The following is a 25,603-nucleotide window of genomic DNA, read 5'->3' as shown; positions in this document are numbered from 1 at the left end:
TATATTGGCATGTTAATGTAGAAGTGCTTAATGATTTGTACTGCTCTGTTCCAGCGGCTCTGTCTGTATTGCAGGTGCTCTATGATGTGAGAGGGTTTCTGGAGAAAAACAGAGACACCTTTCGAGATGACATTTTAAACATGCTGAAAGACAGCAGGTATGTATGTCTCCCTTATGCTTGTGAAGAGGCCACGACTGCTGGGCTGGACTAAGCCACATTCATGTAATAACCAGGCCAAGGAAAACAGTTGTTTTGTCTGAACATCAGGCATCGTTCTTCACTATTCTTCTCCTTGTGCTTAAGTGCCCTGACAAAAGAAAGGAGAGCTGGAGAAGACAGATGAGGCACAGATGAATGATTTATCAGTACCCTTGTCCCAGTTTTGAAAAGAGCAATGAAAGTAAGACAGAAATTCCCACAGGCAATTCTGGTTGTCTCCCTCTTTTCTTCCCCCTTTCCTCTTTTTCCTTCTGCTTCCCTGTCCCAGCAATGGCAAATTTGCACCTGAACAAGTCAAGGCTCTTTGCCACATTGTGAAATGCTTGCCTTTGCACAGAGACTGCTTGGTTTCCATCCTGCTTGTTAGTGGAGAGCTTCCATGGTGTGCTTCATCCTTATCCTGATCCAAACTGAGCCATCACTGTGGGGCCAGCTGTGGTCCCAGTTTTATACCCCAGTGACCCTGCAATGTGACCTAGAGAAATGAGCTGACTTTCACCTTGATCAAGGTCTACAAGGCAGAGATGGCACGTAGTAGAAAGAGAGAGGTGTTAAATGACATGGTGGACCCCAGATGTTTTTGTGTTGCAGCTCCACCACATGCTTTGTACCACAGTTCATATATTTACTGCCTTTGGGCTCCAGCCTGATGGGGCTGTTACAGAATTGCATTTGCCCAGAAGGCAGCTGCAGAGTTTGCACTTGACACAACCTGAGAGAGCTGAGAGGACGAGCTGCTCTTAGCTGCCTTACTCAGACAGTGGCATCTGGGTAATATTTTACACAGGGCTTGAAGCCAGAATTGTGGTTGTCATTGTCCAGCATTACCAGAAGGGCTCAGGCTATTTCAACAAGCCAGAAAAGGAAATTCTGCTACAAATAGTCATAACAATAAATCGTTGTGTAGATTTTGTACGAACCAGCACCACTGTCTAAGGAGAGGCAAAATGGCGCAAAAAAAGATCCCACAGAGGTAAAAAAAGATCCCACAGAGATGACCTACACAGTGGGTAGCTCCAGAAGTCTTCTGGCCGTGGAAGGGCTGTGCTTGCAGGTGCAGGGGCATGGCTTGGGCACCATGGCTGATAAGGTACAAGAGCTAGCTCTGGATGGGGGTTATAGCACACAGTTTAGCTGGAATGCCTTCAAGGCAGTTTTGCTTGGGGGCATATAGCTAGAGGGAGACGTGCTGGCCAGTGCAGAATGGAGACCTTCCTTTGTTTAATATCCTATTCTACAGCCTGAGATGGGTCTCTGGCTTTGCAGCCAAGTGTGGCACACAAGGCAGCCCATGTGGTCTGAGCAGACAGATGGAAAGTATTAATTTCCTCACTGAATCACCCAGCTGAACTGCTTCCCGCAGACACTCTGTGGTGGCAGGAATAAAAATGAGGTGTTTCTTACTGGGATGGGGGCAATACCTAAGAATAAGAGCCATCTTCTCACAGGTGGTTGGTGTCTTGCATCTTCTTTAATTCTTTTATTTACCCTTAGGCTGGACTTCATCTATGACCTTTTTGAAAGAGTCTGCAGCCGTAGCAGTGAAGAGACACTGAAGATGGGCACCCAGAGGCGCAGACCGACTGTCAGTTCCCAGTTCAGGGTAGGATGTTTTCCAAGAGAGCAGCAGGCTGCTGGGGAAGAGCAGATGGGTAAAGCAAAGCCTGCGGCCAAGAGGAGTCATTCATCCTCATTTTGTGTCCAGCACTGTAAATGTGCAGGAATGTGGTACAGCTAAAAAAAGACAGTGCCGCTGCCTGAAGGATTTCTCTGTATGGTGTAAGATGTGAGATGTTAAGACTGGGCATAGTGGCAGAGGAAAAGAATATCAATAATATTTTGTTAAATATCTGAAGCTTTTTATGTTCTTTGATCATTTATGTTGGTCTGGTGTTTCAGTTAGGTGTATGTGTTCAATTCAGGCCACATCTTTTACAAGCATAGTGGCAATTACAATACAACCTCGTTGGGGGGTTTCATAGCCCCAGGTTCATACCTGCACGTATGAATTTTCTCCATTAAGATTGTCTGCAAACTTATGTTAATGTCACAGTTTTAGATTCCTATATAAAAAAGCTTGAAAGACATGTAAAAATAATTCAAATTGGCTATAAAGCTTAGAAAGCAGGGATGGCTATGTACACAGTGTTGCAGTAAACAAACTCTGGATATGTTGTGGACAGGAAGAAATCTCCTGGGTTACTGAGAGCAGGCTCACTGTGTTGCAGCGTTAAGACCTATAGTATAATAATAGGTTATAATGCAATATGTGAGTTATAAAACCCATAAGAAAAAAAATCTTATGAATGAATCTATCTGCATTTTTAAAACAAGTTAAATAGTTGGAAAGAATCATGATCAGATATTCCTTGTTCCAGCTCTGAAAAACATTTTTCAGACAGAGATACGATTTATCGTTTTATTACTTTTAATTTAGAACAGCTTTACTTTTTTACTTGATGAAAACGATATAAGAAAAAACAGGTTTTGGTAGGCAGAGTCAATGGAACACATCAGGAGTGGGAGGGCTGCATGAAAACTGTGTTGCATCAAGAGTAGCACTTTTCTCTCCTGTAGTGACTCAGCCCTTGGGTTTTGTCTTACTGCTTTTTAGGATTCTCTTCATTCACTGATGGCAACGCTGAGCACTTCCAACCCATTCTTCATCCGCTGCATCAAACCAAATACAGAAAAGGCAAGTCTTTCTTCCAGCAAAATGTATACGTGCAATACAGGTGCCCATGAGTGCTCGCACAAATGCCTGCCTGACAGGTGCCTCTGTGCAGATCCGAAACTGGGGATAAAAGCAGTTCGCCCTTCTCATCTGTTTTTCCTTCTAGTTGTTTTATTGTTTAGGAAAAATATGCTCTTCTGTTAGTAACCAGAAAAAAAAAAAAGCTGAATATGATACAGCCTTTCCCACCTCCTTCTGTGCTTACAAAACCTGGAAGATGAACCAGGCTTGTGTAGAGCCCAAAGCTGTGGTAGAAGAAGCAATCACTCCTGTTTGTGTTGCCTGCACACGATTTGTTCTGGAATGCAAGGTTTGTGCAGTAGAAAGTGTCTCCTGCAGCTCCCTGGCTCTGAGGCAGAGGAGATGGATGCTTCATGAGCAAGTCACAGTGCGTAGAGACAGGCTGGCTCCCGCTTGTGCTGTGAACCGTGGCAGGAAGATATGCTGCTGACTAGACTGGGTGGAGAGCCCTCAGCTGATCATTTTCTTTGTGTGTTTTGAAACTCTATGCTATGGCAGAGAAAAGCCTGCTGGGGCTTTGTGTCAGAAAAAAAAAATCTGCAGTTTGTCTTCATTTTTGGCAGTAGAAGGCTGGTAGGGTCTTGCAGGCTACACGACTGCAAAGATAACTGAGTCAGGGTTCTGCATTTTGTATGTGTTAATATCATTGCTCTACTGCCATGATCTGACAATGACAGCACTCTGCAGACTGCTTTTTTCTGGGATCTGCCCAACTCCCTTTTGTCATCTCTTTTGCTGTACCATGCAGTGTCATGAGGTTGCTTTCCCCTTAAGCCAAACTTTTCCCTCTTCACATGGCACGCCCAAGGGTCGGCTTCCTACAGAGAAATGGACGTACAACCTGTGGTTGTCTGTGCTCAGAGAAACCATTCAAGTCAGCAAAGAAGTAATACCAAGATGAACACTTTGGCTCTCTTCTGATGTGTTTTTGAATCTGGATCATAATGCAGGCACCAAACCTCTTCAATCCAGATGTGGTTCTGAACCAGCTGCGGTACTCAGGGATGCTGGAGACAGTCAAGGTCCGGAGAGCAGGTTTCCCTATACGGCGCCTTTTCCAGGACTTCCTCAGCAGGTAATTGCTAGTATTGTGCCAAAAGCTGTAACGGTGCCAAGGTATACGATTTTATATGTTTGTTCCCTCTATAACTGCCGTTACTGATATGGATCATTTGTGTGATGTTTTTCTAACCGTGTCCTTATTGACTGTATCACAGACTGACTTGGATGTTCTTTTGGAGACTGCTTGCCTTTAGGGTAAAAGTAAGAATGGAAAAATAGCCAGACAGCCCACATTGTTTGTAGTTTTGCTGTAGATTTGCTTGTGTGATGCTGTGAAATCCACATGGTCATAGCATGTAAAGGGACAGTATCATGCCCTTTAATCTGGAAGGCTGAAGGAAATGTTAATGGGCAATATAATTGATTATTAATATTGGAAAGAGTAATTATTTCTGTTAATTATCTGCACCAAAAGGATTTCTTGAAGTTTAAGGCTAGAAGAAAGTATCTTGGAGCATTACATTCCACCCCTATTCTGAACAAAGTAACTTGTGATCAGTGAAAGCATAAGTTTCAGAAAGACAGTTGTTCTTTATTGAAAAATGAAGTTGAGTTTATCTTTTATTACTGGGATCGCAACAATAATAGCCAATGTGATAACAGATAAAAGTTATGGAATGGAGGTTCCCAAATTGTGAAGGAGGGAGGTCCCAGCTGGGATTTCTCTCCCAGAGGGAGAAGGACTAATGAGAAAAGGATTACTGGAACCGTGTGATGCGGTGGAGGTGTGCGGGCTACTGTCACACATAATCTCATGAGATTCTGTTTGGTTCTTAGGTACAAGATGCTTGTGAAGGTACCACATTTCTCAGACAACAGCAAGGCTGTATGTGCAGACTTCCTTCAGATCTATGACAGCAGCAAGAAAGAATGGCAGTTGGGTAAAACCAAGGTACTTCATCAGTGTGGCTTTGTATGAGAAATACCAGGGTATGGCTTTGTTCCAGCTGCAAGGGGATGCAGTTGTATCTGGTGAGACTCGGATCAGTAGAAGGACGGAGTAGTGATGACCCTGTTAGATCCATAGGCATTGATCTGTGCCACTGACCTGTAACATCTCAAATGTTTCCCATGTTATGTACCTAGAGATGTAGAAGGCTTTCTGGTTTTGTCTAAACTCTTTCACTGATCCAACCAGATTGATTTGGTTGTGTCTGATCCAATTTAAGGATCCCAGGCAAGATGTCATTGTATGCAACTGCAATGTGTGCCATTAACTCTTGCCTCTTTTGCCTGATATTTCGGTCTGCTTGGCTAACTGAAGTTCTTGCAGGAGGCAGTGAGCTGCTGCCTGGTTTATATCTAAGCTAGGAAGAGGTAGCTAGACCACCAGATGTGTGACAGCTTTCCGCTGTGGAAGCTTAGCTGATGGTTGTGCAGTTAGCACAGATACTAGCATACGTTTTCTGGGAAAAGGTATCCAAACGCTTCTTCCTACTTGCATAACTCAGATTTTCCTTCTGTTTTCATGAATGCTTAACGCTTCTCTCTTTTCTGGTGCAGCCTGCAAGTTGTTATTTTTTTTCTCCAGACATCTAGCTGGAAATATACCATTATCTTTCATGTGATAGGGAGGGAGCTGATTCAGTCTGTTTTTTTTTTCAAGCTTTGAGACAGCTTCATAAAGAAAGGGGTGTGAGCTTTGTGAGGTACATTGCTCTAGAAATCTAGGAGTGGGGAATTGTATCTATCACAACTTTACACATACTCCAATAAATTCTTTGAAGAATATGCCAAGATAGATGGTGTCCAGAGCAGACAGCATTTCTAAGCACTGGGTATGCAGTCCATATCCAAAGCAGGTGGTGGTCTGGTTTCTAAGGCCTTCCTTTGTATGACTGCACTGATGTTCAAGAGAGAAGTTTTTATCAAGTAGCAGTATTTCCAGCCTGTGATTCAAGTGTTCCCCCATCTTTGATCTGGGAATCTGTTCTCTCCACACTGATCCCTGCAAACCGGGAACCATTTCTGTCATTCCTGTCCCGAGATAACCCACATTGCTTGGGTGGCTGCCAGTCTCCCAGAATTTTAGTGTTAAGGCCTGTGTGGCATGTGTGTGTGTTGCAGAGCTCTAGAAGAGGGGTGGTTAGAGCTAGTAAACAGGGAACTGGAAGTTTCTTTGTCAAGAAATGGAATGTATATTGCTGGGCTACAGCAAGGGCAGCAGCGAAATGCATGTGAGGACCGATGTTTAGAGCATAAAAGGTTGTAAGTGTAGCTGGAGTCCATGGATGGTGACAACCAGGAAATCCAGGCTGCTTTGAGCCCCTGGCAGCAACAGGGTCTGTTTTCTCCTCAGTTCCCATTGTGCATCCTGAACGGCTGAGTCCATCTGACTCTTTCCACCTTGACCTGCACAGATAAATTCTTTTGGAAAAGCAGTATAGGTGGTAAATTATGGCAAACAAAATGTGATTGTATTTTGCCAAAACACCAGACATACTGTAATGTAACTTTTTTGAATGATTCTGTTCTATAAAATAAAAACTGGCTGTAGGGGGCATGTTAGCAAACAGCAGTCTCTCTGCTAGAGCTCAGGTTGCTGTTGTGTCTGAATGCTGCGGGAAGAAAGAAATGATTAAGAATGACAATCTTTGCATCTCTTTATTTCTTTATGGCTGAGAAGGAAAACTGAAAGGAGTCGGGAAGCAGTTGAGCTATCTCATTTGGTTGTTGAAGTTACTTTATATGTGGCATGATTTGGATTAGAGGTGTGTATCCTGGTAGAGGAGAGCAGTTTTATTTATTCTAAAGTATACATCACTCGAAGGCTGTCCTGGCCTGTTCCACCCTTGCTGCCACCTCTCAGCATCCTGACAGTCTGGGCAGCCCACAGCTGCTCAAGGTGCTGTTGCCTTTGCCCTGCCATTTCATTCTTCAGGTGAGTTGCTTAATGTGCTTTGTGAAGTACTTGATGAAGTACTTGATGAAGAAAAGAGACCTGATTTTTCCAGAGGCTTTCAGGTAAGGGTGAAGTGAAGCTACCAGCTAAGGGGCACATAGTGTAGGTGCCCTGGAGGTGCTCCTGTTCTGGAGAGGAACTCTTGTTCTGGAGAGGAAGTTCCTGAATGTCCTTGCTACCACTTTTGCTGCTACAGGTGCAGCTCTGGTACCAGGTAGCCATTCCCAGCACCAGGTAAGAATAAACCTGGGGTACAGAGTCAGGAATAGCTACTGCAGAAAGATGTGACGGGTCAATGGGGATGTAACCTAGGAAGAAGTACAAGGGGTGGGTGAAGAGCAAGGCTTATAGAAAGGGGAATACTTCCTGCAAAATGAATGGAAGGATAATTATATCCCTAGCAATTGTTTGTAGGAGGAAGGAAAAGACTCTGTGAATTAGTGCTGGGGATTGTGAAGCTTGGGAAAGGAAATGGGGGAGGAAGGGCAGGATGATCTTTGTGTTTTTCATTAAGAATAGAACAGCTGCTGTGCTGGCAATTGTCAAATTAGTGTTTATGAAAAGTATTAATGTATAGAAGGCAGGTTTTATCCGGTGGCATGGCAGAGGTGAGGGCTTGCATGCAGACAGGCAGTGTGATGATGGGTTGTACCAAGGTGCCCTCATCTTCACTAGGGATGTGCTGGGGTGGAGCACATCAACTCCTTCCACGTCAGCAGCTTCTGTGTCCCTTTCCTCTGTGCACTTGGACCTTCTGCCGTATTTGCCTATACCCTCAACACAAATTTCCTAAGGCTGTTTCATGCAGTAATCCTTGCTGTTTGAATGCATTCATTTTCACATTTCAACCTGCTGTTTTGCAGGGCCTGCTTGAAGGAGGAGGATTTTGTAGACTAATTGGCACCCAGGTCACAGTGACCCACTTCCTGCTTTCCCAGTGTTTTCCCCTAAGAATCATATGATCCCACTTATGTACACATGGGTGCACGCGTGGCTACATTTGTGCCTGCTGATCTACACCCAGCCTCAACGTATGTTTGCTGTTGCACTGACAGTGCATGCAGGCATTGAGGTTGTGTGAGGAGCACTGGGGCTGCACTGTGGTGCTAAACTTAGCCAGTGTATAATATGAGCAGATATCATAGAAATAGCCTGTAGGTTTTGTCTAATCGTTCCTTCCTCAGATGAAAGTGATCTCATGTTTTCAGAAAGTAACTATGAATTGTGACATAGAAATAGCGACGTTTACAGTTATTTCCACAAAGCATAAAAATATTTTTGGATTCAAATTCATTTCACTTTTCCTTGCTATCTACAAGGAGGATAAAAAAACACCTTCAGGATGCCATTAGCTTATAGACAGCTATTGTATTTGAGTTGTATGCTATTTGAGATTAACATCTCAATCTATAAACATATACAGAAAACCCTACATGGTTAGGGTAAGGTCTTGAACTCTGCATACTTCAAAGTTGTTTTCCCCCCCTCCTTGCTGGCACAATAAAGTCTATGTTTGCTAGCAAAATACTGCTAGATTGAGTATTTTTGCAATTTGATGAAGATAATGGACTGAGACAATGTTTTGCTAGCTGCCTTCTTGAAATGGGTGACTGCTGCTTGGTTCTGGAATGTAATGGAAAAAGCAATCCCTGCCTCAAAAAAGCCTTTAAAAGATTGTTGAGTTGACAGAGGGAGTGGATGTACAACTTGCAGGGAAGGATGCCAACTTCATGGTTGGCAGTACCTTGATAATGAACTTCTTTTAAGGCTACCCACAGTTACTTAGTCATTACAAAACAGCTCATTTCTTTGGGCCATCTTAACAGAAATTGCTCTCCAGGAAAAATGGGAGTGCAGGGAAGTCAGTGGCAATGGGTGCTAATGTGTGGAGAGATTTCAGTACGTGGTGGTCATTGTTGGGGGGAAAAAAGAGCCTAAATAGGTGATGAGGCCAAAAGCAGTGATGGAGAGGAAAGTGCTCAGAGATATAAGAGGAGGTAAGTGGAGAAAGGGAGACTTTATGCAGAACACTGGAGTAAATGTTCAAACCTCTGGACATCTCTGGCCCCTCAGCATAGCCTTGCAGAACCAATAAATCCATAAGGAGTTTTCACCCAGTAATGCAGTCCTACAGACTGACGAGTGTCAGCTCGCAGCCCGGGTTTGTGACCGTGCTTTGGTAAGTGGGGCAGCACTCCTTTAGTGGAGCCCGCTCCTCTGCTGGCCTTGGCAGTGGCTTAGCCAGCAGCATGCAGCCGGTCACACAGGCACGGGCACACGGCAGTAGCTGTTGTGCCTGCAGCCTGTGTGGACAGACCGTAGCCAACTTTAATCTAGGCTAACGCTGCTAACAGCACACCCACCGTGCAGGCTGCAGACCTTCTCAAAAGGCAAAGCATGTATTTCAGCAACTTGTGCTGAATTCCGTGCTAACATAATGCGAGCCGGCTGATTTAAATTAGCTCGGATATGTCAGCACAATTCCTGTAAACATGCCCTTATCTTGCTTGTATCTCAGTCCTTTTGTCTCCGAGATAGCACTGCCATCCCTCACGCAAGCATTTAGCACAGAGCAGAGGTTTGGAATACAGGCGGTGGAAGATGCTGGAGAATTAAAATACAGGACACTGAAGTGCAACTTCCCATACTTGGAGACTTCTCCCGTGGGGGCTCGGTTCTCTCTAATGCACGCTGCAGCGCTGAGCTGCTTCAGCAAGGAGAATCTCCACTGGCTTTTTGGAGGTCGCTGGAGGGCTTCAGCTTGCACCCAGAGCCGGGGGGTGCAGGGTACATTCAGCTTTGCCCCTCGACAGGGCTTTTAGCTTTCCTACTGTCTTACACTGTTAGGACTGCTGCTAAGATTGCTCCCTGGAGTCTGGAAAGCTCAGTGTTCCTCCCTTTCCTCGACATGTGGAGGAGTTTCTTTGCAAAGAACTTAACCGGGGAAGCAGGTATCCATGCCTGCTGTGGGGCGGTACCAGGGCGTGCAGGGAAGGAGTTAATACCAGGCGCAGGCACGGGCTCTCCTCCTCCTCCTCTCTCCCTCCTTCCTCCGCTCCCTCCCTCGCTCTCTTTTAAGTCTTGACCACGGAGGGAGGGCGGGAGGGAGGCGGGGGCCAGGGCTGGGTGCTGGGTGCGGGGCTCCCACCGCTGAACTTTTCCCGCAGCAGCCAGGGTGCAGCAGCGGCTGCGGGCACCCGGAGAGGAGCGCAGCCGGGGATGCAACCTCCAGGCTCTCCCGGGACTGACTTCTTTCCTCTCTTTGTGTTTATTGAAACTCCTCCCCGCGGCGTCAGGTTTTCCTGAAGGAAGCTCTCGAGCAGAAGCTGGAGAAGGATCGGGAAGAGGAGTTGAGGAAAGCTGCTGTAGTCATCCGGGCCCACGTCTTGGGCTACATGGCAAGGTCAGTGCTGGGGGCTGCCCCACCGTCCCTCTGCTTGCCTGCCTGGGTCGCCCCGAGCCCCTCTCCAGTCCCCTCTCATCGCTCCCTTCTCTCTGCCTTCAGCTGCCCTCCCTGCCTGCACCGCTTCTGCGGAGACCCCTACACCTTTGCCAGCTCTTCTTGAAGCCTTGCACCCTCCCTCCCCACTGCTGCTGCTTTGGGGACCTCTGCATTTGCTGCTCAGCTCCGATGCCACCTTTCCCTTGCCTTCAGGGCTCTCCTGGCTGGGCCCCACCTATGCTTTGGGTCCCCTCTTTTTCATTATGCCTGTCAACTCTTGTTTCTGCTCCTGCAAATCGCTTGCCCTCGCTCACAGCTCTGCCTTTGCTCGAAGTCTTTCCTAGCCCTGCCTGCTCACCTCGTGATCTCCCTCTCCTTTTAATTAACTCTTCAGAATTGGTTTTTGGCCAGCTTTGCACCAGTAATCTCGTCTCGCCGCTCCCTTTTGCACCTGACTGGGGAGGGCTGGGAGAACCAACTGCAGACAAAACACCCCTCCTCTGCCCCTCCAGTCGGGGCAACAGCTGACTCCTTAATGGCTGTGGCATGCACACTTAATCCCAGTAAGATGCTCTTTCCTGGCTGGTCTCTGCTCCAGACACCTGTCAGTCAGGGGTGCGAGGAGGTGAAATCCTGGCCAGTTCAACTCTCCCAGCAAGCACTCTTATTAGAGTCCCAGTTATACCAGGTAGCTCACTTTTTCTTTTTTTTTGTCTTTTTTTTTCTTTTTTCACTGGGAAATGCATGCAGGGGTTGTGCCCTGCCTTGCCAATGTGGAATATCAGCAAAACACATGCTTGGTCTCGGGGGCTTCTACTCATTTATTTATTTCCCCTTAGGAAGACAAATGAGCTAGCTCTGTTCTTTGTACATGAGATTGCAAGTTCTTTGTGTCAGGGCCTCTGCTCTATATTACTTTATGTCTAGCATTTGGAGAGAGGGGTAGGGATTAGCACAGAAAAATTGATTTTTCTGGGAAACATCACTGCAAGCAAACTGGATTATTGCTTTGCTGAGTTCCTGGGAAGGTAGCTGCTGCCCTGCAGGGCTGTGACGGAGGCAGAGGTGCAGCAGTGCTCCTCTTGGCTAGAGATCTTGTGGTCCTCCAGCCTGCTCAGATCTGGATTCCTTGTCCCACACATTGCTCTTCCACGTCTCCTCTCTAGAACAAGCTGTGCTTGTGCAGCCCGAGTGGAAATCCTCTCAAGCAGCTGGATGCAACTGGGCTCTGCAGGGGAGGATAGCAGGGAGTGAAGAAAGAGCTAGGGAGGGAGACTGGAAAACATCCCTGTGAAGAATTTCCAGTTGCATTGCACCTGTATTGGAGGAGGTCCAGCAAGAGGGAGTTCATCTGGGCCAGTGATGTATGGTCTGTGCAGAGCTAGACACAGGTCAAAAGTCACCAGCATTCCCTGCCTTGGGCTTGGTACCATTTCTTTTAGTTTTGCAAGGACAAGTGTGTTTAAATTTGCTAAATCTCATGCCAAGTGTTTGGCAAAGAAGGGTATATATGCCACAGGAAATATTTTACTAGTTTTTCCCCCTTTGTAAACTTTTTCTGTGAACCTGGAGGACCAGTCCTGAGGGGCATAAGGCTTGCTTTGCTCTCATTCCCCGTAGCCATCTCTGAATGGTCACTAAAAAGTAAGAAGAGAGAAACAAGCCCATTCGAATGACCTCATTTTTGTTGTAGCTCTGAGCTGCAGGTAACAGCCTCACCAGCTAAACACACACAACCATTCCCAGGCTTGCAGGATCCGTGAGGAATAGCTGGTATAAATTTGGCTGTGCCCCTGGATCCTGCAGGACCTTATTGCTTGGGGGAAGAAGATGGTAGGAAATGACTCCGTATTCGTTGTGGTCTCTAGCCCTTGGAGGCATAACTGCTAACTGCAGCTCAACAGAATAAATTAATTCCAAATGCAGCATTGCAGCCACCGTGCTTGCCCTTGTGATACATGGTCAGGATGTCTCCAGCTCCGCAGCACGGGCTGGAGACTGAACTTCTGTGGGCAGTGGAAGAAAGTAAGTGGAGGGCTGAACAAGGGGAATAAAATTCATGGCTTGCGTGCAGCAGCTCCAGCTGAAGGGCGTCTGCGAGCTTTGCTGTGGTCATGAGGAACGAGGGGGCACTTCAGCCTGGCAGATAAGCAGGCCGAGCTGGCCTGTAGCTGGGCAGGGCTTGGCACACGTTGCACTGGAGAGAGTTTCTGGCAGATGCATTTTGTAGAAGTCAGTGTGCCCTTTTTGATGCACTTGTATCTGCCTTGGCAGAGAGGGCCTGTGCAGCTGTTCACACCCCATGTGCAGGGCACAGGGAGGACAGAGGGAGCAGGGGTGAGGGGACTGCAGCCAAGGAGCAATTCTTGTAAAACCTCCCAGTTCTTATCACCTCTTCCCTTTCCTCCTCTTTTCTGTGTGTTTCCTCCCTTTGACTTAATACTTATGGAAAAAAAATGTATGACCTCTGTGTACTATTGCTGTTAGCATCTCTCTCCTGATTTTCTTGACTAGGCTGTTATATCTGATGTGCAGGGAGGTGGCAAGCTGTCAGCATGGGTCCCTGTTGCCATCTAAAGAGGGTATGTTTGCTAGGAAGGGGATTTTGAGGTGTGCCTTTCCCTCAGGGGGCTGCAGAAGGCCTATGGGAAGGATATGTGAGAATACTCTGTTATCTCCAGCATGCTTTCTAGAATTACTAAGACCATATAGGACTACTGTAGCCTGATGTCCAGAGCTCCTGCATAGCACAGGCCCATAGATTTTCCCTCTGCAGATTCTGCTTTGGAGTAAAGAAAATTTTGATTTAAATAGTACCAATGATCATTTCCTTCCAGCAAGATATTAAGGTATCTGAATATCCTCAATTGTTTAAAAAAATGGAGGCTTATTTCCAGCCTGAATAGACTTCAGTTTCATGTCAACTAAATCACGTTACGTCCCCTGCCAGATAAATGGAAACGCCACCCAAAAATGGTTCTCATGTGAGTACTTTGCTGGGATTAAGCCATTCCTTAGCCTTCTGTTTCCTAAAGTAATGGAACAAGTGCCTTAAATCTCACTTTCAGCAAACCAGGATTTCTGGTTTCAGTCCTGCTTTGTCAGAAATCACTGGAGGGTCCAACATAGGTGCTAACACTGAACACAAGGTAAAAGTACAGCACAGTCTCCTTCAACACAGTATTTCTGCTTGCAAGTGTGACAGTCCCAGTCTCATTTTTCTATAGCATTGTGCTGGGAGTTTGCGTTCAGCTGATGATCCCTGTGAACCATAAATCTCTCTTCGACTTGCTGTTTCCTAACATAGTCTCACATCAGGTGTGCTTGGCCTTTGGTTCCTTGATACAAGACCTTACATTTGGCTCTTTTGGATTGTTTAATGTTTGCTTGAATCTAGCTTACAAATTGATTCAGATTACTGTGTAATAGTAACTCTTTTGTTATTTGCCTGCTTTGCTATCATGTACAAACTTCTACCAGTGGCTTTTTTTTTTCAGATCTTTGATAAAAGCATTTAGCAATGCAGAGGCAAGAAGTGACTTTTCTAGTACTTCACTAGAGTACAAAAATACTGAGTGATGATTCTTTCATTTTGGGTCCTACCATTTTTCTGTTGTTTTGTTTTAAAAGTGCTGCCAAGTTGATTTTTATATCATTACTGTTCAAGGAAAATGCTGTGCAATTTAAGTACGTACTTTATGGGAGCGTCTTACAGTGTTAAATTCAGCAATACAGTGTTTTCCCCTAGACAATACCAGATTAATGTGACCAGATCTTTCTGCCTCATTTTCACATTTTTTTCTGGAGTTTTTCTGGTTTTGGCTACTTAAAAGATGAGGCAAAATGTGACTTTGTTCTCATAGTCAGGCTTTTTGTATGTTTTTTATATCATAAATCCACACTGAGTGATTATATTAATTGAACAGTGAATGTGTATACATGCGGTGTGAGTAGACTTTTGGCCAGTGGGCATTCTCTTTCTGTGTTGTGAAATATCTGTTCCCCAGAAAGTCTTCACAAAAGTAGGTGCCCAGGGAAACAAACCAGTAGGCGTGGGACTGAGAACATCAAGGAGAGTACAGTTCATACATAGTAGCAGTGGAGGAAGAGAAGTTGTCATTCCTGAGCAATATTGTTCCAGGTTCCTTTTTCTGTGGATGTGATAGGATCGGTCAGCACGCTAGGGCACAAGAAATGCAAAGCATGTGTTGCTTCATGTTACATTAAATGTCTGGTTCTCTTTCTAGGAAGAAGTACCAAAAGGTGCTAGCCAGTGTTGTTATAATCCAAAAGAACTACCGAGCGTACTTCTGGAAGCAGAGCCTGCTGCGACTGAAGGTGTCTGCAGTCGTCCTGCAGAAGCACTGGCGTGGCCACCAGGCTCGCAGCCTCTACCGGCACCTGCGGCAGCAGGAACTCAGGCGGCAGCAGGAAGCGGAGGAGAGAAGGCGGCGAGAGGAGGAAGAACAGATCAGAAGAGAGGAAGAGGAAAGACAATGGCAAGAAGAGGAGGAGCGTAGGAGGAAGCAGGAGGAGGAAGAGGTGAAGGAAAGGTACAAGATGGTCTCTCACACTCATCGTTCCCTAACACTAAAGCTGCTGAGGTGTAGTAGCAGGTCTGGGGCCTTGGCAGGACAGTAATGTGGGATAATAATTGCCTGTGACAGAGTCAAAGTGCCAGGGGAAGAGTTGAGGTGGGCTGCACATAGCTTGGAATAGGAAAGCAGGTTGGAAAAAGAGCATCCCACTTCCGTAGGAAAGCTAATTCCGGTGTATTTTTACCTCTGTTTAGTGATTTTCTGCTTTGAAATGTATTTTAGAAAGGCAGGTCTTCCAAAACCTGGAGGGATTAGCCCTGTGAGAAGGTACCAGAATTCCTGGGTCTTGGTGTGTTCAGTAGGCTGGGTCAGAGTGGAAGATGAGCAGTGCACCTGTGCTGCCATTGCAGCTCTTACACTCGTGAGAACACACCTGCACCCCCTGTCCTGCTGCTCTGCTCCTCTCTTCAGGGATACAGATGTGTCGGGAGGTCAGGAGGAGAAAGGAAAAGCTGACTTGACAAAAAGAGGCAATCTGTGAGCAGTGACAGCACACCCATTGAGAATCTTGCACCTCATACATTACTTACCGTTCACTCCCTGGTTACCTGCATCCTATCCAAACTGGCTGGCTCCTGATAATCTTTTGTTTTAAGCATAAAACTTCAACTATGGGATAATTATATACATTTTAACAAATAAATCCTGTGTCATTTGAAGCATTTCATAAATAATTAATTCTGTTTCTTATGATGGACTGTAGTCGCATACTTGTTCTGAGGTTGGATCTTGGCAGACTGAGATTTGTGACAACAATCAGAAAACTCTGTTAGGAGTATGTCAGAAGGAAAAAAGATTGCCTACAGTTTCACAGGAGACAGTAGGGTAAAGTACGTGCTGGGAAAAGACATGGAGTCAGTGACCCCAGTGATGAATGGTTTGGTCAAAGAATCTGTTGAACATCAGTAAAGGCTCCATTTTATCAATTGTCAATTTTCAACAGCAGCCTCATCATCAATGCAAAACTACAAGTTCAGAATGGCATTACCTAGCTTACAGGGATCAAATGCCACAGATGCTCTCTTGGGTCTGAAGTCCTCTTCCTACTACGTAGAGCTGTTCTCTATCTAGTTTTAGATAAAAGGATTTATTTAGTTTATTATTATTATTTCTCCCCCTGCCCTCTAGTTCCCTGTCCACGAAAGAAGTGTTTGAGCCAGCATCATTATAAAGAAATGTCAGTGTTTCTAGGAATCAGGAGAGCTGCTCATTTTGCTTTCACTTTCTACTTGGTCTCAGATGACTTGCTGCAGAGTGAGTACCTGAAAGAGGTACTAGGGGACCAACTTGTCTAAATCCTGAACTTCCACTGGACCTCAAAAACAAGGTAGAAGTCCATAAAAATTGCAAATTGGCTACTCTACTGAGAACAAGCAAAAATAAAAATAAAAAACACACATGCAGAGACAAAATCAGAAAGACCGGGATGCAAACTAAAAGTTGACATGCAGTTATTGCGCATACAGTGTTAGTAAAAGGGAGACAAGGAGCAGTTTGGTCTACTCTTCAACAGGAAGAACAAATTATGATGTTGAGAAAGCTGAAGTATTTGATGCTATTTTTATTTGTTTTCCCAAAAGGCTTAGCTGCTGGACAGTAAACACAATTAGCACAGATGTGCAAGAATTCAGCACCTAGCAGGGATCGAAGCAGTTAGTGAATGCTCATATAAATCAGATAACAAAGAAGTCATCCAGACTTGTTGAAATTAATATTTGCGTACTTTGAGAAGTACTGGCTGAAGCAGTTTGAATCAGTAGCTACTCTGTTTCTCCTGTTTTGTGGATAGCAATGGAGTTTCCATAAAACTGGAAAAGTCTAAACATAATGACCTCTTTTTAAAATGGGGAAGTGAAAGAAACGGAATTTTGGACCAGTCAGCCTAACCTCATTTTGAGGGAGATACTGAAACAAATAATGAAACAAACCATTGTAAGTGCTTGATAAAGGAGGTAAGAGCCAACGTAGGTTTGTGAAGAACAAACAGCATTAAAGTTATCTGTTTCCTTCTGTGATAGCTTATGACATATCTTGTAGATAGAGAAAAGCCACAGAGGGTAGGTATCTTGACTTCAGTAAACGCTTTGACGTTGTGACAATACTCTTAAGACACTATAAGGAAGGTGGTTTAGATAAAAGTAGGTGAAACAAGACGAGAATTTTTTAACTTCATTGTATTATTGCATTTTAATTAGTAAACAGTAGTGGTTACTTGTTAAATAGGAGAGCACTCTTGAATGGGGTTCTTCCAGGGTCTGTGCTGGATATGGTTCTAGTGCAATGCTTTCATAATGAGTCGAATGAGGAAATACGAGTATCTTTATTAAATTTGCAGATAAAACCATCTGGTGAGGGTCTGCAAATGTATAGCTAAACAGGATTACCATTCAAATAATTTTGGCAAATTAAAGAAGTGGTCTGGAAAACATAGGATAACGTTCAGTACTGGCACATGCAGATCTACAGCTAGGAATAATCAAATGCACAGAGAGAGGAGTAGGAACGACTAGTTCAACAGCAGGAAGAAGGTCTGAAGGTTAATTTGAGTTTTAGTCACTGGTGTCATGCTGTAGTGAGAGGAGAAAGCAAATGCCATAGATAAACAAGATTGTTTCTGTAAGATATGGGGTGATTCTTCTGTTCCTCTTGGCACTGGTAAGGCTTCAGCTGGAATACTGTTCCTTGTTTTGGGTATCAGATTTCAGGAGGACTGTGGATCACTTGCAGATGGATGGAAAGCAGCAAGAAATATCAGAAGTCTAAAATATGTGAGGAACAGTTGAAGGAACTAGTGTGTAGATTGTAGTTAGTATTTCTGATTTCTTTTAAAATGGCTCTGCTTCTTGCACCCACAAATGATTTAAGGCAGTTTTTCAGCTCATGACTACTCTTAGAGATCTTTCAGTAAAGTTGGAGCCATCTGGATCCCACTTATGTCAGCTTTCATTTATAAATATTTTGTAGATTTATTTGTGTGTGTGAGAGAGAGTGCAAGAGCGAGAGCTTTAAGGACTTTGTGACTTGCAGCTGCAATTTAGAATTTGGCTGGAAAAAGCTGTAGGGCCTGGGAAATAAATACTCTTGCCTCCTGTTCTGCATGAGACTGAATTGTAGATTTGCAAGTTACCACTGCCAGTCTGAATTTAGCTACGCAGTGGTTGCTACAGGCAGAGTCTTCCATCCAGCCACATCCCATCCCCACTCCATTTGCATGACCTTGGCATTTGTCTGTCTGCTACATTTGTCTGTTCAGTTGCTTGTAGTGTGCTTGCTATGGAGAACCTCGTCCTGGTGAAAGCTTCCCCTTGGAGTACAACCTTTTTGATCTGGGTGGAGATGCAGCACCGTGGGATAGTTTTTTCCTCTACTCGTGTTTACTAACAAACTCTGACTCTAACGGCCTTTATAGTAAGTTAGGTTTTTGCATACCACTGAGAAGTTAGGCAAGCTGGAGCACCCAGGTCTTCAGAATAGAAAGTCTTCAGCTTAGCCATTTAACAAATTACTAAAATCTGATTTTTTTTTTCCTAGGTTTAATATAGTAAATGCAAAACAAAACACAAATTCACTGCTGGCATTGCAATAATTCTGCTTTGTTTAAAAACAGTTTCCTGAAATCTGTCAATTATACATGTAAAACCTCATTTAATATCTGTAGACGTATAGTGCTTCCCACTGTGTTAAGAGGATTAAGTTTACATTTAACATGAATCTAAACGATCTGACTTTCTGTCACTATTTCCAATGCCCTTCTTCCTGTGTTCCAACTAATCCAATTTCCTGATTGATCCAAAAGTTAAGTGCGTAGGGAAAATCTGTTGTATCCACAAAGGTCATGCAAACCACAGAGAAATGGATTTTTACTAAACTGTAAAAGCTTTTAAATCAGTCTTAGACCAGGTAGTTTTTTAACCTTATCCATGGAGGGGTGGTGTGTCCATGTAATTCTAAAAGCCTTACCTAGGAAAACCAGGTCTGTCTCTGACTATCATGTCTTGTTTGTTTGTTTTTCAGAGAAAAGGAACAACTGAATGCTTTACTCCAGGTGTCTCAGGTAAGTTTAGGAGTTATTCCTTCCATATGGCTTCTCTGAGTATATGAAGGGTCCTTCATTGCCCACTCTTCGCCTGAAGCTAATATCTATATTATGGCAACACTACTTATAAAATGGCCTTGTTCACTCAAAACCTGCAGGTGTTTGGCTTTGACAGAGGTGCCTAGAGCTAACAAGGTTGTTTGGTAGGGTTTTTGTTTGTTGTTTGTTTGTTTGTTTTCTTTTTTCCCAAGGTTCATGTACCAGCTTGCATGGTTCCTATTTGAAAGTTTCAGTGTTGAACATGCAGCATCATTTTTTATCTCTACTGCTTGGGCTTATTGCATGACCTTGTGATGTGCTACACGGTGACACAATCTGTTTTGTTGGATTGTTGCCTATAACAGCCCAAATAAGAGTGCAGATGATAGCTACCATGGCTAAAATAACCCCCTGGTAACTGATCTAATTGTTAGTACTTGATATATCAAAGAGCAGACCACCTACCCTGAGGTGTGTGAAAACAGCTGGGTGTCATCTTATTCCTTTGCCCAGACCATTTGTTCCCTAGTTTCAGTCCAGCTCTGTTCAGGATAGATGACAGATTAGTATATGAAAATTTATTTCTCCACAAGTCAGAGCTGAGTGGAGAACAAGCAATAGAGCAATCCTGAAGAAAATACAAATTGTGACGTGATGGGGCCAATTCATTGTCTACATTGTCATATTCCTATTGGGGAGTATATTAAATCCTTTTAGAATGTATTTATTTATTTATTTATTTATTCTGTGTGTGTCTGTTTTCAACATCCTCAGTGGAAGGGAGGATGTCTACATCTTATAGCTAAACCTCAATGCAAGCCACCAGTGTCTCCCATCTTCCAATTATTGCGTACTTGCTAGAAGTTTCCTCAGTTATTTCAGTGTGCAGAATAGAAGAAGAAAGAGACTTCAGCACCCAGCTAGCTATTATCCATCCAGTGATGCTTAAGAATGCCAAGAAATTCAGAATAGAGTTTGGGTGGGGTTGGAGAGGGCATAGCCCTGCTTCATTGCAAATATCCTTTCCAGAGCCAAATTTTGGTGGTTCTTTAGCAGGTTATGCATATACATATTCATACATAGTTGCTTTCTCCTATATATGTGTGTGTGTGAGAGGGTGATAGTTCAAAAGGAAAGGAAGCTTCTGTTAAAATTCTAGTGTACAGAGAGCTGTAACATGAGCAGCCGACAGAGGGGCTCTTCTAAAAATTCAGTGATCCCAGTGAGCTACTTTGCACAATTCAGAAACAAGGTAGGCTGCTGGAAGAATTGAGGTACCTGAAGATCAGTTGTTCTACCTTTAGCTTTTACACTGTGGGTGATTGCAGATGCCAGACAGAAAAGGAAAGGATGCTTAGGGTCATATTTTGTAGATGGGAAGTACAAGGCAAGCACAAAAGATAGGAAAAAATGAAAGGTCCAAGGAAGGGACACACATAGGTTAAAGAAACTGCTTTAATACTATTACAAATTCTTTAAGGTGGAGACAGTAAAGACTGAGGAAGTAGATATTCCCCTGCAAGAAGAAGAAAGACGTCAGATGGAGGAGATCTTAAGGCTGGAGAAGGAGATTGAGAAGTTGCAGCAACAGAAAGAGGATCACATGTCTATCATCTGTGAAAACACCAGGAATGAAATCAATCGGCAGCGGGAAGAAGAGATCCAAAGGCTAGAAAAGGAGGCATCTAGGGTTGCCCAGGAGTTTCTGGAGCTGCTGGATTTTGGCAATCTGGATGAAAGTGTGCAGAACTTAGAGCGCTCGCTTTCTAGTGAGGGAACACTCAACGTTGACTGCAGCATGGTAGCACCACTGGCTGAGGAAGAGGTGGATGAGGGGTTTCATGCTGATGATGAAGGACGACCAACTTCCAGTTTGGTGGTCATGACTCAACATGACATGAAAAACAGTGATAACTACTTGGAGAAAGATGTGGACACAAGAGTTTCGCTTCTCCAAAGGGAAGTGGGAGAGGTTGTCCCTGCTCCAGGACAACCTGTGGAAAGAACCACTAGCCCCAAGGAGCAGAGTGCCCTACGTGACCCAGCAGAAAGCAGTTACAGCACTGTCTCAGATACACTGAGGAGTAACAGCGGAGAGGTGGGAGAGCTGATTTACAATTCCCCCCAAGATGTGGAGTCTGACTATGACCACGAGGAGTTTGATGGCTGTGGAGACACAGGCAGTGCCTCAGCCGAGCCTCTGAATGGTGAGGAGAGTCTGAGAAACTCCCATGGCACCAGTCTGGACTCCAACCGTGGCAGCCTGGACTCGGTAAGAATCTGCCTCCATTCATTTTTCTGGACATTAGTATGACTTTGTTGATATTTATAACATCCTTGCCTTCTTACTGCATGCCTGCTTGCTCTATGTATAGTTACTGATATATAACGCTCTCTTACATCAATAAACAGCATGAAAAAAGGTAAGAGTGATAGGCTGAAGGCCAGCAGGCTTGTGACTGTCCAGTGTCACTTGTACACAATCTAGTACATAGATACCTAGGCTATTTTGGATTGTTTCCATCACCAGATATAAGAGTAACATCATCTAGGAAGACTGAAAGCAGGCAACTAACATCTTGTAGGTATGTATCCTACGTCAGAGAGATTTCACTGAAAGCTTGGGCTACTTCTGTGGACAATCACAAGAGGAAATGGGAAAGGCTGGGGTTTAATTTGTTCCCATCACTAAAACTTCTCTTGTCCTAGTCCTAGTGTTCAAAGTCAAGCGTTTATTTTCAGCTGGTGTATACAAAGTAAGCTATTCTAAGGCTAGAAGAAATAACTGTGCTGATCCTGGTGGGTCCTGGTGGACACAAAGACCACTTTGCTTTCCTTTCCTGCAGCAGGTGCGATGGCAGGTAGTAAAACTGGGCTATTAGCCTTGTACTTGAAGCATCCTGGCTCAGCTTCCACACAGGGCCCTGAGCTTCATGAGTGCCCTCAGGCTAGCTGTTTAATAATGCCACAGTAAATCCCCCAGTAGACCAGCATGTCAGATGAGCCCACAAATGATTGAAGGGAGTTCAGGTGTGAAGCCAATGATAGCCATAAAAATACCTCAGATAAATGATGTCTCTGTGAGTAGGAGCTCAAACTACAAAATACCTTTTAGAAAATTATTGATTTTTTTTTTAAGGAATTCAATTTATTTCCTTTGCTTTTCTTCTCCAGTGGCAGATTTTGACTCTTGAAAAGTTGTATGTTTTTTCCTGTTTGCATTTCCCTAATGTCAGCTGCCAGCCATCAGAATTTTTTATGATGTGATCTGCTTGAATAAAGGTATCTTCTCTGTGGGCAGATACTCACAGATCACTGTCAAGTAATCTTTCAAGTCATGAATCGCCCTGTCACAGTGCTTATCACAGTCTCAGACAGTTTCTACTATTCTTAAAATTTAAATGGAAGTGGAGGATTTTATTGGGCTCCTCAGTGAGTAAGACTCAAAAAATGGAGGTGCTTCTATGTCATGGCATGAGCCACAGGAAGAGATACCTGCAGCTGGCTCGGGATTGCATCAGGAGCTGCTGATCCAGGACTACCTGCTTTTTCAAACTTAATGTCAAGAGAGGGAAAACAAATAAGTGAAAGAGGAGTAGGACAAAAGAGGAGGACAAATGGATCACAAAGAGACAGGTCAGAAAGGGAAAAATGAAAAGAAGCAACATGCGTTTGGAGAAGGAAAAGGACTAAGGAACTGCCTTCCTATTAAATTAATGAAGCTGATCATAGCAAAGTGTATTTAAGGCAAAGGAAAAGATAGCATAATTTGGGATTTCATGTTTGACATACGTATGGCTAAGTGCAATTATTTAGTTGGAGAACAAGGATGAGTAAACATTGTATTGTTGTTTCAGCTATTTAGATCTTTGTTTTTAGGGTTCAGTTATTCTGGAATGTGCTTTTTTTTCCAGTAAACCCAAAGCAAGGCATTTCCTTGCGAGGGTTAGATCAGTGTTCCATCTTGTCCAGCATGCTGGCCTGTCTGCCAGAAAAATCCTCCAGAAAGAAAAATTGTCTCTTAACCCCATTAAATTAGATTTTGGGCTGTATGCTCTGCCCTGAAATAGGAAGGTTTGCTTCTGCAGGTAAGTGGAATTTTCTAGCCATGTCCACTGCTGAATGTCACTCTCCTTTCTGGTATGAAAATTCCATGCTCTCTGGAGACTCTTGCTTTAGGCATTAATGAGTAATCTGTCAAGCCTTTAATTTTACTCTACTGCTTTTTTTTTTTTTTTTTATAAAGGGAGTATGTGTAGTTTTTCACCTTCTGCTCATATGACTTCTGCAGTCTTGTTACTTTGCTCCAGTTGTCCTGTGGGACCCAAGTAGCCAGGATTTCTTCTTTTCCTTTTAGTTTCTGGACAGCGAAGAGGAAGTGGATGTTTACATAGATACAGATGAAGAGTTTTGTAACGGACGAGTCACCATCTTCAATGGCTCAGGACCACCCTATTTTCACAGCTATCTCTACATGAAGGGTAAGCAGCTTTAGCCAAAACTGTTGTAGGATGGGATCCAGAAAACCTGCTTTCCTCTTCTGTTTCTTCAGAGTCACTGTTTTCCTCTGCTCTTACTTCTCTGTTCACTCTTTTTTCCCCCTCTTATTTCCAGCAAATAAAACAAAGAGCTAGGAGGTGGATGTCAGGGAATTAGACTGAATATCTTTGGCTCTGAGATATGCCCACTTGGTATGGGCTTAAATGACTCATTTTGAACTACAAGACTGAAAACAGTACAAAAATATTTGGGTAATGCATATATTTCTATATTCTGTGTTTGTTTCACTGGTTCTATTTTTCCTCTTTCCAAACTTTAGTACAGTGTTGTTTCTCTCCCTCAGCTCCCTCATTGCACATAGGAACTGCAGGGGCAACTGAGTGCCCAAGAAGCAGGATCAGAATGGAGAAATGGTCATTGCTGCACGTCTGATGAGATCTTGCTCCCTTGCTTTGCAGGAGGCCTCATGAACCCATGGAGGCGGCGCTGGTGTGTCCTGAAGAACGAGGCCTTCATGTGGTTCCGCACCAAGCAGGAGGCACTGAAGTCAGGCTGGCTCTACAAAAAAGGCGGAGGCATGTCGACACTTTCACGCCGCAACTGGAAACGCCGTTGGTTTGTGCTTCGAGAATCCAAGCTGATGTACTTTGAGAATGATAGCGAGGAAAAGCTGAAGGGGACAATTGATCTCAGAAGGGCAAAGTGAGTGAGGAATTAATCATTTTGATCCCTAATATTTGCTCTAAATTGATAATTAAGTGTCCGGTGCAGCCAGTTCATCCCTCTACAGGTCTCCTGTAGGGCGAGAAGAATCAGAAACATAAGGGAAGGAAAAGATGATTAGAGCTGCTAGTTTTACTCTGGAGGGAGTCTGGAATTATTTGGTAGCCCTTCTTCCAGTCTTGCATTTCATAGTCTGGCAGAAGCTCTTTCAAAGCCATGGATGGAGCCAGACCAGGAGGAGCTAATTAAGTACATATCCCATGCATCCTTCCCTACCCTGGTTCCATCTGTTTCTTGGACTCCCCAGGCATTTCACTGTGATGGTATGAAGCACGCAGCAGGATTTGAATTTGGCAGCATGTGCTGTGCCTTTTCCTGAGCCTTGAATGTTCTTTTTGCCACCGTAGCCAATTCCTCAGCTCCTGCTGAAGGAAAGGAGAGACTAGTCACCTCTTGGCATTCTGTGGCCCTGTAAAGTGCCAAAAAAAAGTGGCACACCCCACTTTGTAAACAGCCCTCTATATCAACCTCCCAGTTCTCTCTTCTATCCAGTCTGCTGGTGGCTTGAAGAAAATCCATTTAATTCCTTAAGTTCTGGTTTTATAGTAGGTTAACTGTACAGATCTATATGAGGGGACCCTAAAAGTTGTAATGTGTGTTAAAGGAATTTTGTATTTCTGTCAAAGTTACAATCTATCTGAAACAATTTATTCCTGTAAAAGGTTTTCGGCATCTGTCTTGTAATTTGCTGTATTCCAGGGAGATTGTGGACATTCATGAGAAGGAGAATGCCTTGGACATTGTGACAGAAGACAGAGTTTATCACATTGTGGCAGAGTCACCAGAAGATGCCAGGTATAAGAGCAAGTTTTGTTAAGTTTGTTCATTCAGTCTAGATCTGACCCAGCTGCTCATGGGGGAGCTTGGGGAACACAACCACTTCCCTTTTGCTGGAGAAAAGTGGGGATTCATTCCTGAGTGTCACCTGCTGGAAGGTACGCTCCTGCTTCGGGGACTCCTTGTTGCAGCTACTGAGATGGTAGTTCAGCCTAACAGTCACAGGACTGCCACCTTCTGCACGTGGCTGTGAGCATGCTGAATTCAAGGGTTACTTCAGGAGACACACAAAACCTTAACATAAACTGGAACTTCTAATAGCTGATTTATTTATTAAATGGAATCTTGAATCAAACAAAAAGTCTATTCATGTTGCCTGTAAATGATTGCAAGAGCAGCTGGGTTTTATCCAGGAGACAGAGAAAAGGCTGCGGCTTATCAGAGTCTGTAATGTCATCCGATAAAATCTTCCCAGTGCAAAGCAAACAA

At 44.1% G+C, this 25,603-nt stretch overlaps 1 protein-coding gene across 1 annotated transcript in view; it reads left to right on the top strand.

Moving 5' to 3' along the window:
- Nucleotides 1–25,603, top strand: part of LOC118260034 (unconventional myosin-X-like) — an 85,766-nt gene that overhangs the window by 40,324 nt on the left and 19,839 nt on the right. The window contains exons 17-28 of the mRNA XM_035569942.2: nt 75–157; nt 1,715–1,823; nt 2,835–2,915; nt 3,926–4,050; nt 4,815–4,929; nt 10,236–10,342; nt 14,629–14,934; nt 18,994–19,033; nt 20,535–21,326; nt 23,412–23,535; nt 24,013–24,256; nt 25,037–25,132. Of these exons, the coding sequence (XP_035425835.1) occupies nt 75–157; nt 1,715–1,823; nt 2,835–2,915; nt 3,926–4,050; nt 4,815–4,929; nt 10,236–10,342; nt 14,629–14,934; nt 18,994–19,033; nt 20,535–21,326; nt 23,412–23,535; nt 24,013–24,256; nt 25,037–25,132 (2,222 nt within the window). The remainder of the gene's footprint in view (nt 1–74; nt 158–1,714; nt 1,824–2,834; nt 2,916–3,925; nt 4,051–4,814; nt 4,930–10,235; nt 10,343–14,628; nt 14,935–18,993; nt 19,034–20,534; nt 21,327–23,411; nt 23,536–24,012; nt 24,257–25,036; nt 25,133–25,603) is intronic.

Source organism: Cygnus atratus, chromosome 6 (assembly GCF_013377495.2).
Source record: "Cygnus atratus isolate AKBS03 ecotype Queensland, Australia chromosome 6, CAtr_DNAZoo_HiC_assembly, whole genome shotgun sequence".
Taxonomy (NCBI): Eukaryota; Metazoa; Chordata; class Aves; order Anseriformes; family Anatidae; genus Cygnus; species Cygnus atratus.
This window is presented reverse-complemented; position numbering and strand designations above follow the sequence as displayed.